Here is a 13,527-nt window from a genome sequence, read left to right on the forward strand (position 1 = left end):
TACTAGAAATTCAAACCCGCAACTTTCACAGCCCGTCTCGTTTTCCCCTTCAGGCAGCCACCGCTCCACCGTAGGAGATCTTTAAAGTCTTATTCAGCGTCTCCCTGATGTCGTGGTTCATTGTATGGCTATTTTAAGCAGCAATTGTGTTAACTAAGGCCTATAAATCATATCGTCATCGCTTGGACATCTTTTATACCTCCCCTCACATACACGCCTTATTCAGGTGTAAAATAGGTTACAGGCACGATGAGAGTCTACGTTATGGATCACGTGTGTTTGCGCTCTTACTTGCTTGACTTTTTGGAGTGTGCGCACGTGGATCCCGATGCTTGTGTGCGGTAGCGACATTGACAGGAGCTCCGCTATTGTACAAGTCTTTGTAAAGGTAATTGCAGCCAGATGCACCGTGTGATTAATTACAGGGTTTCCTTTCAAAAGGCGACGGAGCTGTACATTGTTGTAAGTATCCAGCGCCTTGCCCCGTAACAAAGTCTGCCAACCATTACACTACAGCAGAGACAGCTGAGATAGCAAACGCGCTGGATTCTTGAGCTTTGGGTCGGGACCCAGAAGGGGTCACAGGTTGATGTGGATTGAGAACAGCAGCGAGACATGTTTGTGTTGAGGTAACCCTGGAGGCCTAATATGACTCATGAAATGTGAAAGGTTGTCTTCGGTACTGCAAGGGACTAATTGATGCTCAAACTTTCTTAAATACAGGCCTTCTTTAAAAAGAAAATTACGATAGGAGCTACTGTACATAATGGGAACAAACCTTTTCAACTCAAAGAACTAACTAATTTCACGCCTAAGAACGACCAATTATTCCTGTCTCTTTCTGAATGAGCCTTTTAACTTTGTTCTTTTATAAGAATGTCTGTATTAAGACTTTTAATCGGGCCTTGTGGTTATCTTGGTGTAAAAGGTTGTCACACAGTGTGTGTGAATTGGTGTAGTAGTCTCATTAGTGTGGCCTTGTTGTCGTCATTACACTTATATTTCCTGAGAATGAAGCTCATTATGAAGTTCTACAATTCAGCTTTTGTCTCAATTTGACGGCTCATTATCTGGGCTGTCCTGCCTCGCGCCTCCTCTCATGTCTCCCCCCTCTCCTCAAATCCCTCCTTCAATCATCTCTCTTCTTCCCTCCTTTTTCAGCTCTTGTGCTCTTTTTCCTTTTCCTGATCAGCCAATAACATCTGCTGTTCTCCTCCTTTCCTCTCATCATTTCTTCTGCTCTGCTCCCATCTGTCCTCCTCCTCCTCCCCCTGTCGCCTGCTATTTTTACTAACCCAACACATTTCACCCATTTCTCTCACTTTCACTCTAAAATCTCCCAGTCTGTCCTCCTTCTTTCCAGCTTCTTATTGCCTCCTTCTATCTAATCTTAACTGTAATACCTGGGTTGTCATCCAGCAGCAGCAGCAGCAGCAGCAGCAGCACTCCTGTCCTGTCCAACATCTTTGTGAAGCTTCAGACTGACTCAGTCCTTGTGACATTGACAATTCTGTCTCTTAGAGAGGCATTACTGAGACAGAGAGGCACCTCTGCTGTAACCCTACACTGTGTGTGTGTGTGTGTGTGTGTGTGTGTGTGTGTGTGTGTGTGTGTGTGTGTGTGTGTGTGTGTGTGTGTGTGTGTGTGTGTGTGTGTGTGTGTGTGTGCGCGTGTGCGCGCGCGTGTGCATGTGCGTGTGCGCCCATGATGTTCGAACAGTTATTGCATCACAGTGTCACACAATCCGACTCCCATTTGCTATCGAACAACGCTTTTTGGCTGGCACATTCTCATCTAGTTTCCTTTAAATGCTCTGGTGAATGTCACTATTTAGGCTGTAATTCACTTTGCGTGTGTGTGTTTATGGTGAGAGAGATCTGGCGGAGTATGGAACATTTTCTGCATTGTGCGTCGTCCCAACAGGACAAATATGCCCATTTCCTCTTCCTGTAACCTCACTTTCGTCGTCACTTCTGCTCTCACGCCTCCTCTGCTTTCCTCCCCTGTTTTGTCTTTCATGTGTACACGGTGTCTGCATCTGAATAAACTCCATAATTATACATACATTTATTGTCTCCTTGTAATTAAAAAAGAAGAAGAAGAGGAGATTAAACAAAGTTAGTTTTTTCATCATTCATAACGTGACAGATGTTGACATATATTTTCGTTTGGATACGTCTGCTTCAAATCACATGTGAGTGTCTGAGAAAGCGACATGGAGAAAAAGTAATGTGAGAAAAGAAAAACTAGGCTAATGTCTTGTAGCAGTGCCTGCTTTGGCAGTAATGGACTCTCATCTGGAACACATTAACCCCAAAACCTGCATGTAACAAAACCACAGTCACTCGTCAGACGGACCCACAGAGAAACACACACACACACACACACACACACACACACACACACACACACACACACACACACACACACCCCCCCCTCTCTGGAACCCGTCCAGTCGTCTGTCACAGATTATTCCGTTTTCTAGCGCACAGCTCTATCGGTAGCCTGTAACTGTTTAAACTTCTCTGATTACCGCGTCAGAGCTGGAGCCCTGAATCGGTTACTAACCAGCTGCAGAGGAGACATAGGCCACTGGGAGAAGGAGGGAAAGCACAGTAGACGGGAGCACTGAAGGGGGCATGGAGATATGGAGGGGAACCAGGATTGTTGTCTTATACGTTTGATGTTTTAACTTGTTTGTTCTGTAATCTTTTATTTGTCTCCCTCTTTTAAAATCACTAAATTGTCACTCTCGCATCTCTTTCCATGAGCTAATCCTCCCTTTTATGTTTATTGCATAGATGGGACTTGTGGAGTGTTGTGATTTGGTTTTTTTTGCGCTCGTGAAGGTGGGTTCGTACAGTTTGTGTATGTGCTTAATACATTTGTGTGTGTGTGTGTGTGTGTGTGTGTGTGTGTGTGTGTGTGTGTGTGTGTGTGTGTGTGTGTGTGTGTGTTCATATTTCTTGTCAAGGTTTTTTGTTAATCTGTTGATAACCTCGGGGGCTCGTGGGGGAGTAGCGCACACAAACACTAACGCACATCAGAGACGCAGTGAATGTAGTATTCTTATGGTCGGTGTGCGTTTGTGCCAAAGCAACAGACGGTTGGCTACTCTATAAAGTGGTTGTTAGGATGACGGCACATAAATGTTGTTTAAATGTTCCACACGCACTTTTTTATTTTGCATGCATTTACTCTCCTCTCTATTTGTCACCTAAAAAAACTACTTTTTATGTCAAAACTGGGTTGTTTTAAACAATGCTGCGTTTCTTGCCACAATTACTTTATCAGTAGAATAGCAGCAAGCAGCGATGTGTTTTCCTTCACCAGCTGGCCCTTGCACAATGACAACATACTAACATAATGGGGACCAACTCATCAAAACATGGCTCCATAGAGCTACTGGTCACAAATCCTTTGAATAAACGTAGACGTTGGATAACTAAAGTATCTGCTAATAATTATCGTGTGACGTAAATATTGCAAACAAAAAGAATAGTTGGCTCTGTCACCTCCTTGTGTCTCTGATTGGCTCCGCCTCCTTCACTACTGCACTTTCTCACTCTTTAAATCAAGAATAACAAACGGCAAAGGTGAGTGAACTTCACCCCCCCCACACACACACACACACACACACACACACACACACACACACACACACACACACACACACACACACACACACACACACACACACACACACACACACACACTCTAAGTTTGGGACTTCTAGCTGATAACTCCAGTCGAGTGCCCATATACTCTGCAGCAGTATACTAGGAACACTGAGTGCTGCTGCTTGATTGGATGCCGATGGCTGTTGACGATCTTTAAAGGGAAACCTGAGAAGTTCAGCCTGGGCGTTAATAGCGTGGGCCTTGATTTAATGGAGTGTAAAGGGATAGTCCTCTGACGTTATGTAATAGTTTTTATCTGGGACAGCCCTCGTCCCGTCTCTCGCACTGTCGGATCATCAGTTACTGTAACGACGTCGGGACGTCGCTTCAAGACGTCACGGACACCCTGTAGAATCCACGGAGACGTGCACAGAAGAAGCGCATGCCGCGCAACAACAGGCACATGTGGATGCAAAATGTTTCTTGTTAATGAACCCGGCAGCATCTGTCGGTGTTTTAGCGGGCTGAGTTGTGCCGTTTCTCTTTTTCATGTGATGTCGTGGTAGTGAAAACAAAGATTCAAAGGTATGAGCAGCAGACACTTTTTAAAATGGATCATATCCATCAACATAGTCTGTTTGTTTATGACGCGTTAATAGAGGCAGATGGGCCTACGCTATATTAAGACTGCAACCTTTTACACACTACCCCTCCTCCACACACACACACACACACACACACACACACACACACACACACACACACACACACACACACACACACACACACACACACACACACACACACACACACAAAACATGTATGCATGTAAAAAGTAATGCGCTGCACATAGAAATACAACTGCTTTATTCACACTTGTCAAACATGACACACAAGCTGATTAAGCACCGAGTGGCCTCCTCTGCAAAAATGGTCAAATTCCTCGAAGTTCAAAGACTTTTGGGGAGCCTCAGGGCAGGCAGGGCTGCTGCTGTATGGCAGCCATTTCTTTCCAATGTTTCAAATTTATCTTCGTTACACTTCAAGGAGCATTTTACAGCCCAATCAATCAATGTAGATGCTACTTATTTAAACAAATTTTAAACAGGCATTTAGAATAAATGTTTCGTTGCATGTCCATAAGAATATTTCTCTTTCTTGACGTTTTTTCTTCCTTATTCTGACAGGTGAGATTTGTTTTTCTTTTAAAACTCTCACAAACACAAATGCATTCTATCCAAGTCAGACCAAGCCTATTACTCCTGATAATCCTCCTGAAATACTAATGTCATAATGAAGCTGAAGCAAATAATTTAAAAAAAAAAACCTTTTAATGTGACCAACACTGTGGTAACCGTTTGACCGTGAAAACTTTGGATCCTTGTTTTCTTCACATAACTTTATTAGATCTTTGTTTCCTGTTCATAGGCAACAAAGGGGGCCATTGTTGGTCGCTAATCATTTCTATCAAACCACAAGCAGTGAATAGAGCTTTATTACAGGTCTGGATACAAACAGGTTGGCTCAGCTGATTGAGGATTTTGGCATTACATTGGTTTAGACACGGACACGCAGTTTTTACTAAGAACTAGTGTGAACTATGGAAGCCTGGCATGTCATCACTTTTGCTCATTAGCTCCATATTTGGGATTGTTCCTGGTATAATGTGATTCCTTTGCATGGCATTGCCCTGCTGTTACAGATTAACACTTTTGAGAGGAAATTCCACTCGTTATCCTCAGATTTCCTTTGGATCGACGCGACTGGATCAAGTGGCTGAGCTGAAGGGTGTGATGTGGGAGAGAGGGACGGCTTTTGAAATGCATCCTGCTTGCATTGCGGGGGAATCCCGTGAATGGGAAAGAGAGGAGAGTAACGGGAGTTAGGAAAGGAAAGGAGAAGAGAGGAGAGTGGGGAAAAAAAAAGGAAGATGAGCGAGGAGGAGGGGAGATGAGGCGTGACCACCACAGCAGAGAGTGATGACTATATTGGCGTGTGTGTGTGTGTGTGTGTGTGTGTGTGTGTGTGTGTGTGTGTGTGTGTGTGTGTGTGTGTGTGTGTGTGTGTGTTGCACAGAGAGATGAGACAATAGGGTGCACAATGAGCGGCAGGCTGAGATGGCACCTATTGTCAACGCACATGAGTACACGTGCACACACACATTGAGGTTGTTATTGAACCCATGCTGGTGAATGGGTTTGTTTGTTGTGCCTGTTACAAATCAGACAAAGAAGAAAAAACGATTAATATGTCCCTCCCTCAGAAGATTGACACCTGTAGTTGTAACATGTAGTTCTTTAAGGAATTTATACACATAATTGTTTATTACTTTGTGTTTTGTCACTGTGTGTATAGCCACTCAAAAGTAAACTGAATAGTGTAATTAACATATCTCCAAAGGAAATGCATAAGGAAAACCAAAGTGTATGTATCTCACCACATTTACTACAGAAACAACCGATATTCAGCCACAGCTATAGGTCAGATTACAACACACACACACACACACACACACACACACACACACACACACACACATGGCCCTGGTTACTGCAATATGTAGAGTGGTGAATGATGGGAAACCAAAAACCACCTAAATGGGAGGAAAGAAGGAGGGAGGGAGGGAGGGAGGGGTGGGGATGATGGAGAGACAAAGAGTGAAGCGAGGCAGTCGCAACGAGAAACAACAAGGGGGAGAAAGAGAGGACGAGAAGATAAAGCAAACATGTGGGCAGTGTAGGAGGAGGCTGTGAACAAGTGAACTCAAATCTCTGTTTCCTTCGTTTTGCTGAAATGTCTGTATCAGTGATGAGGTCAGTCTCCATCACTTTCTCTCCCCTCTGACTTTTGCTGGAACTTATTCATCCTCTTTTCAATCATTCTTATTCAGAACAGATGCTCTCCCTCTCTCCCTCTTTCTCTCCCCTTTCTCGTATGCTGGCTAACCATAACAAGCTGTGGTAAAGGTCTTGGAGAGGTTTTGGTTTTTGTGTGTCTTTTTCATGCACATGCTCGTGTGTGTGTGTGTGTGTGTGTGTGTGTGTGTGTGTGTGTGTGTGTGTGTGTGTGTGTGTGTGTGTGTGTGTGTGTGTACGTGCTGCAGGGGGTTTGTAGTTCTTTGCAGGAGAGTCTTTCCAGAGTGTGGGGGGTCTGAGAGACACTTTTGGCTACATACTAATGGAACACACTGGGCCTTTTTCATGCACTTGCAGATGCACACACACACACACACACACACACACACACACACACACACACACACACACACACACACACACACACACACACACACACACCACCCCTACATGTGCCCCCGTCCGCCGCCACTGTAGGTCTTTACTGCATATAGAAACAAATCGGGTCATTCACTCAACCGACAGGCTTAATGTAATCATGATTTACAGGTCCTGGTTTTTCTCTGCAGTTACAGAGTGGCATTCTTTGAAATTTGGGTCAGGACTCAAAAGGTTAATCAGAGGAACATTCGAAGTGGGTCAGCAGCACATTCTGGAGAAACTGGGATGAGAAGTTTATAGTCCAGTTAAGTTTCCAAGAGATTATGGCAAAAAAAAGAATAGTATGCTGCCAGTTGTTTGCTGTGTTGGAATAATGACTTTTAAGGTAAAACGATGAGGTCATGCATGCATGGTTTTTAGGAGGAAATTCTCTTTTTTCTTTGCAGTGCAGTAATTCTCAAAGCATCTGCAGCTCGTCTTAATAAAACTCTCCCACTCAGACTCATAATTGTATTGTTCATGTAAAAAGTTCCCCTCAGGGTGCAGCTGCAGACTTTGGACAGAGTCTGTCTCTTCTTCATCCTCTGCTTTAGAACCAAATGATCTCTAAATGCTTAAGTTTAAATACTGAGGTGTTCAACACCTGACTAATTGACCTTCTCTAATTTCCTCGTATTGTAAAACCTACTTGGCTGGTGAAACCGTCAACATGACAAATAACTTTGTGAATTTTCTTCTTTTCCTCGTCTGGATTTGCTTTTCTTATGTAAACCCATGTTGCTGTTACATAAAGGAAACACAGGCTATCATGTATGCGATCATGTATGCTATGCTTAGGCTTCCACTGTCCCCAGGAGAGATTAGGAACGTGGCACAACTTCCTTTGAGAAACTACACAGAAAAGGAGCATATAATAGTATCAGTTGTAGTACAGTGTAGCACCAGCTCACCATGTCAGAGTGTTTAAGTCAGCATTTTCCAGCACTCGCGGTATTGTCTTCTGTTGCAACCTCCGTCCATCTGGTGCTGCGGGTGCGCCACGCTCGCTGGGGTGCAACCAGCCCAGAGAAGACGAGAGCAGATGATCACTGAGCGCAAAAGCCCAGCGTGATGTCCAGACTAGACCAGTTGATCAGAGGGTATACGCTTTCAGCTGCTCTGCAGGACGCTGCATTAATGCCGTAACACTGCCGATTCTGTTTCTGCCGCCTGTCTGGCTGCCTAGTTGTGCATGTGGGTGTATGTGTGCCTGTGTGTGTTCACGTGTGTCCTCAGTTGGCTGTTACAGAACAGAAATGGGGCAGTCGGATATGAAGCTGTCACCTACGCAGCGATGTATAGGAAGCTTCTTTCAAGTCCTCAGATAGGCGAGAGGAGGATAGCGAGAGTGCTCAGAGAGTGAGAAGTCCTTGTGTCGTTTGTCCAAATAAGAGCCTGCAGATTTCAGTGTAAAGGCTTGTCTTGCTTAGGTGTGTGGGTGTGTGGGTGTGTGGGTTGGTGTGTGGGTGTGTTTGAGTCTGACAAACTCAAGTCTCATGTTGTTTTGAAGCTCGGAGCAGAACAGACAGGATGGATAGAAAGAAAACAATCACTCAACAGACAGACGGACTCATGCACCACGGATCAAATTAATTCCTTAAATACCCAAAAAGCTAATACATTTTTTTTTTTAGATATGCATTTACTGCCTCCTACAAAGCCTCTACTGTATAGCAGCGGACCCATTTATCCACTAGAATGAAGAAGGAAACATTAATAATGGATTAGGAAGCCCCCTTAGACTCGCTGTCTGCTCTCCCGCTCACAACTATGGAGACACACTCAGAGAGAGAGAGAGAGAGAGAGATGGGGAGAAGTAATCTTCTAGTGCCCCGAGGGAGGAGTCTAGCAGTGATATTGGTGGTCAGGGTCTCTCCTAAGTGCTGCTGGGAAACGGAGCGTTGGCTTCCAGTCAGTCAGGTGGCCCACAGCTACGGTCATGTGACCACCCAGAGTGTCACGTGACCGTGATACGAGAATGGGGAGCGCGGTTTGGTGAGCACACACACGGATGTTTGTGTGTGTCAGTTGCTAATGGGCCATCATCAGGGAAGTGGTTGCTGCGGGACGAAGGGATAAGCTGTTATCACACACACACACACACACACACACACACACACACACACACACACACACACACACACACACACACACACACACACACACACACGCGCGCACTTAAAACATACCGAAGCTTTCAGATTCTCTCTCTTCCTCTCTCTCTGTCTCTCTGTGTGTGTGTGTGTGTGTGTGTGTGTGTGTGTCATATGATATAGATGAGGCCCCATGTTATCCAATGTGACAATATGAGCTCATCACCTCAGAGATCATCCTAATCTCTGAAGCAGCTCACAAGGTTTTCTAAAAGCTTTATAACATTAAAAAGACGTGACCTGGCGGAATCTTCCGTGGTTTGCGGGGTAGATGTCGACCGATTGTTTAGATACCCACTCGATAGTACTGCCACTGTGTATCCCAGTGTTGTGGGATTTGGTGGCACTGTAGCTTTAAACACTGTGAGTGATGCTGAGCTTCGTCTCAGATGGTTTGCATTAATGCACTGGGTGCTTTTTTTTTTTAAATGCCATATTCAAATTAAGTACGCAAATCAAACAATAAGATGCTGTAAACAAAAAACAGTTAAATTGGATGCAAGGGGCCCCTCATTGGGCCTCTATTTAAAACTGGTTGCCGTGTTGATAATCCTGATGATGTTGCCAGCAGTAGGTGTCTAACCTCCAACGTCTGATCTTGCATCACCTTAAAGAAATACAGTTGCTTCTTTAAATGAAATGTGAAACGCTCTGGCTGCGGTCTCACTCTGTATTTTCAGTTATTCTGTCTTCTATATTTATAACAGTCTTTGTGTCAGTCCTGTCTGCAGCATTGTCTCTTCTTTCATCCTCTGAAAGGGTCACAGACGTCATTAAACCTTCTGGATGTGTGTCATTAGTTCCTCTGAAAACACAATCATCTGTTTGTTCCAGGTTGGAAGTGGAACATCTCATTCATATTTTTCTTTTTTGTCCCCATGTGCTGGAACCTACTTGTAACTACAGGTTATCCTGTGAAGAGTTTTGCGTAGATAAATTGATAATTTGATGTCACAGAGGACATTGCAAACCATATTTGGGCTTCCATCCTTTGAGTGTTGAGGTTTTGTCGTTGTCAGCTGGCAGCACTGATTTTTTTTATTTTCGGGGCTGCGATGTGCTGAATGTGTCAACCACGGTTAGACACAGAGCTGGTGAGGAAACTAATCATTAATGTGCAAACACATTCAGACAACGCACACACACACACACACACACACACACACACACACACACACACACACTTGCACACTTCTTTACAAGGCCTGATCCGCCCACGCTGCCCTTTACATCTTTGTTTATTGAGGTATCAGTTCTAGAGCTGGAATGCCTGTTAAACTCTGTGTTTGTAGCGGACTGTTCAAAGAAGCTAGTCGTCCACAGGATGGAAGAATGCCGACCATACCTTTAGCTTGTTTTAGTCACACCGGGTGGCTCCAACCACTATTGATAAAGACTTTGTTAAAGCTCAGCGTGAACGTTATAGACCGCCATTCACATCCAAGCAACACAAATATGAAGGACTCGGGAAGTAGGAGCTTGAACCTGAACGTTTCAGGAGGGAATCAGGAGTGTTTATTGGTGGGAAGCCAGCGAGGGATCATTCACATAGAGGGCAGGGGAACGCCTGGTACACATTCCTGCTGATGCTGCTCACTGGCAGGTGAAAAGAAGCAGCTGGTGATGCAAATCCACTGGTTTTACCCTCTCAAATGTGAATATTTAGTTTTTTGTGATTAAGTAACTGGACATGCCTTTTTGTTCAACCTTTTGAGAGCATACAGTAAATGTCACACGCACAATTTGGACATTCGAATGAAATGGCAGAAAGTAGATAACGTGCACTTTATAGTTAATAAGGAGTAATTTCAGAAAATGTCTGTTTGTCTCCGTTTACAACCTCCCTGTGAGTTCACGTTGGAATTACAAGTGAGGATCACAGTAAAGGGGAATGAATGGAAAGTCAATTTAAAACACAGGCCAGTAGCTTACTTATCTTACTTTGTCTGCTGCGGTAAGTCAAACCAGTTTATTCATAAATCACTTTTGTAAACCAGTTTGTCACCATGTACCTCTCATACAGTCTCACTCTATCAGATGTTTATCGCTTCTTTGAGTCAAGATGAAAGGAAACAGTCTACTGTTTTAACCCTTTCCACATCCTTCTCTAGTGCTGTATTTTATGTAATATGGCACCATTTTCTGAAAGCACATACTTTCATATTTCACCTGCATTGGTATTCTGGCAGCATGTTTAGATGGTGTTTCAGTGTTTGATGTTTTGTAAGCATTTATTATTCCTCCTGTGCTCTCTCTTCTCTACCTAACTTGTTTATTTCCCTCTGTTGATTAGCTTTCCTCTCCACCCCTCCAACCCTTCTTCCAGCTTCATTTGATTTTAATCTCACTCACTCTTTGTTTGAGTAAATGCCCTCTAGATTTTCCGATGAACAATGTTTCTTAGTTGTTGTTTCTTTTTTTCCTCTTCTGTCCCGTGTGCAGGATCGCAAGCTGTCCAAGTCTGAGCGCCAGCGCTTCAAAGAGGAGGCCGGGATGTTGAAGGGTCTCCAGCATCCTAACATTGTCCGCTTCTATGACTCCTGGGAGGGACCGTGCAAAGGAAAGAAATGTATTGTTCTGGTCACGGAGCTCATGACATCTGGCACACTTAAAACGTGAGTTCATGAGAAATACAATTACTTTTCCAAAATGTTGGTTTAGTGACCTTGGGAGTAAAAGAAGTCGTAACTTATTGGCATGGAAAGCAAAGACTTGTGTTGCATTTGAAGTATGCAGTTCATGAATTTGCAAGGAATATGCAAGGAATATGCACAAACACGTGCACACATTCCTCTTTTTCCTTTTGCTTCTGAAGAGCACCGTCATTACAGATGATGACTCACTTCCAGTTTTTTGTTGAAATGTAGAAATTACACACACACACACACACACACACACACACACACACACACACACACACACACACACCTGTCACCTCCTCTTTCCTGTCGAAACAATACGCAGTTCTTCTCTATTTTCGACTTCAAACAGCCTGCGGTGTCATCAGCACATCACCTCCCAGCCGGAGTTCAGTGCTGAGAGCAGCTGTTAGTGGGTCAGCTAGCGTGTCTGACTCGTTACATGTACAGTATAGTATGTGTCTGTGTTATTTACAGTGTATATGTGACAGACTGAGTGGACAATAAGTTGGGAAAGCTCAGGAATCACAGGGCGACTGCTTTCTGTGTGTGCGGCACGCTTTATATCTGTGGGCCGTCCGTCGGCCCCTCCCCTCCCCTAAATTCACAGGCGTATTGACGCACTTGTGGCTGTCATTGTCCACGCCTTGCCCGCATGCCGGTCTCTCTGCTGTGCAGAATAGATGTGTGTCTGTGAATGCGAATGTGGTTGTTGAGCTCCTGACACAATAAAAAGGCTAAATGTGTGGCGCATGGCGTGCCCCACGCAGTGCATCGTGGGACATCGGCCCACCTGCCAGCTGCTGCTTCTGCTGCAGATTCCTCTCATTCCTGTCAGAGAGACAGACAGAGGGAGAGACACCAAATGAGGCATGTGGGGAGGGGAGGCGGGGGGGAGACGTGGATGGATGACCAGACTGATAGTTGTATGCTAAATCATAGAAGGAGGGAGACAGGAAGTCAAACGGTCTGAGAAAGTTGGCTAAAGAGGCAGATAAACGCACAAATAGTCAAATGAAAAAGTAGAAATCCAGTTTAAAGGCAGCGAGGCAGAGTGACAAACCAATGAAACACCTGTGACCACAGAGGGAGAGTATTACTCCAGCAGCACAGCACTGCCAAGGACAGTAGCACCCTCCACTGGAAGACTGCAAAAGCTTCACAACTTTAACAAATGCAGGCGTCCTACATCTATCCAGCATGTTTCACACATAACAGTTCATTAACAGATATATATATTTCTTTACTTTTCAGGAAATATGAATTATTAAAAAGGTTTTTAGTAATTTTAATATTCAGACAAGACCTTGGACAAAATGAGTCACTGGAATGCAAAAACAAAGTTTAGTAGGGCATGTACTGTACAATAGACAGCCATGAACACCACGAACAATCACATTGTACTTTATACATCAAGTATACCTAATACTCGATAGACTATTAATCTGCTGATTGTATTGTTTGGTCTATAAAATGTCAAAAAATAGTGAGAAATGTACATATATGAACAGGATCGAGGCTGCACAGGGATTTGGCTGCCATCCAAATGAAGACTCAGAAAGGAGAGGAACTGTTGTGTGTGTGTGTGTGTGTTGAAGTGGTGGAAAAAAGAAGGAGGGATGGTGAGAGGGAGGACTGATAGGAAGGGAGGGCAATGGTGAGAATGGAAATACTGACCAGCGTGGGTTCAGGGTATTAGAGGCCCCTTATCTACAGTATGTGTGTCTGTGTGTGTGTGTGTGTGTGTGTGTGTGTGTGTGTGTGTGTGTGTGTGTGTGTGTGTGTGTGTGTGTGTGTGAGTGATTGCTTATCTGTTCATGCATGCACGAGTACCGTATGT

General features: G+C 44.2%; 1 protein-coding gene across 1 annotated transcript in view; it reads left to right on the forward strand.

Moving 5' to 3' along the window:
* Window positions 1–13,527, forward strand: part of LOC137888094 (serine/threonine-protein kinase WNK1-like) — an 81,674-nt gene that overhangs the window by 24,762 nt on the left and 43,385 nt on the right. Inside the window, 1 exon segment of the mRNA XM_068731397.1 lies at window positions 11,491–11,663. Within this exon segment, the coding sequence (XP_068587498.1) occupies window positions 11,491–11,663 (173 nt within the window).

The sequence above is a fragment of the Cebidichthys violaceus genome, unplaced genomic scaffold (assembly GCF_023349555.1).
Source record: "Cebidichthys violaceus isolate CVI_PGR_0920_01 unplaced genomic scaffold, fCebVio1.0.p SCAF_51, whole genome shotgun sequence".
In the NCBI taxonomy this organism is placed as follows: domain Eukaryota; kingdom Metazoa; phylum Chordata; class Actinopteri; order Perciformes; family Stichaeidae; genus Cebidichthys; species Cebidichthys violaceus.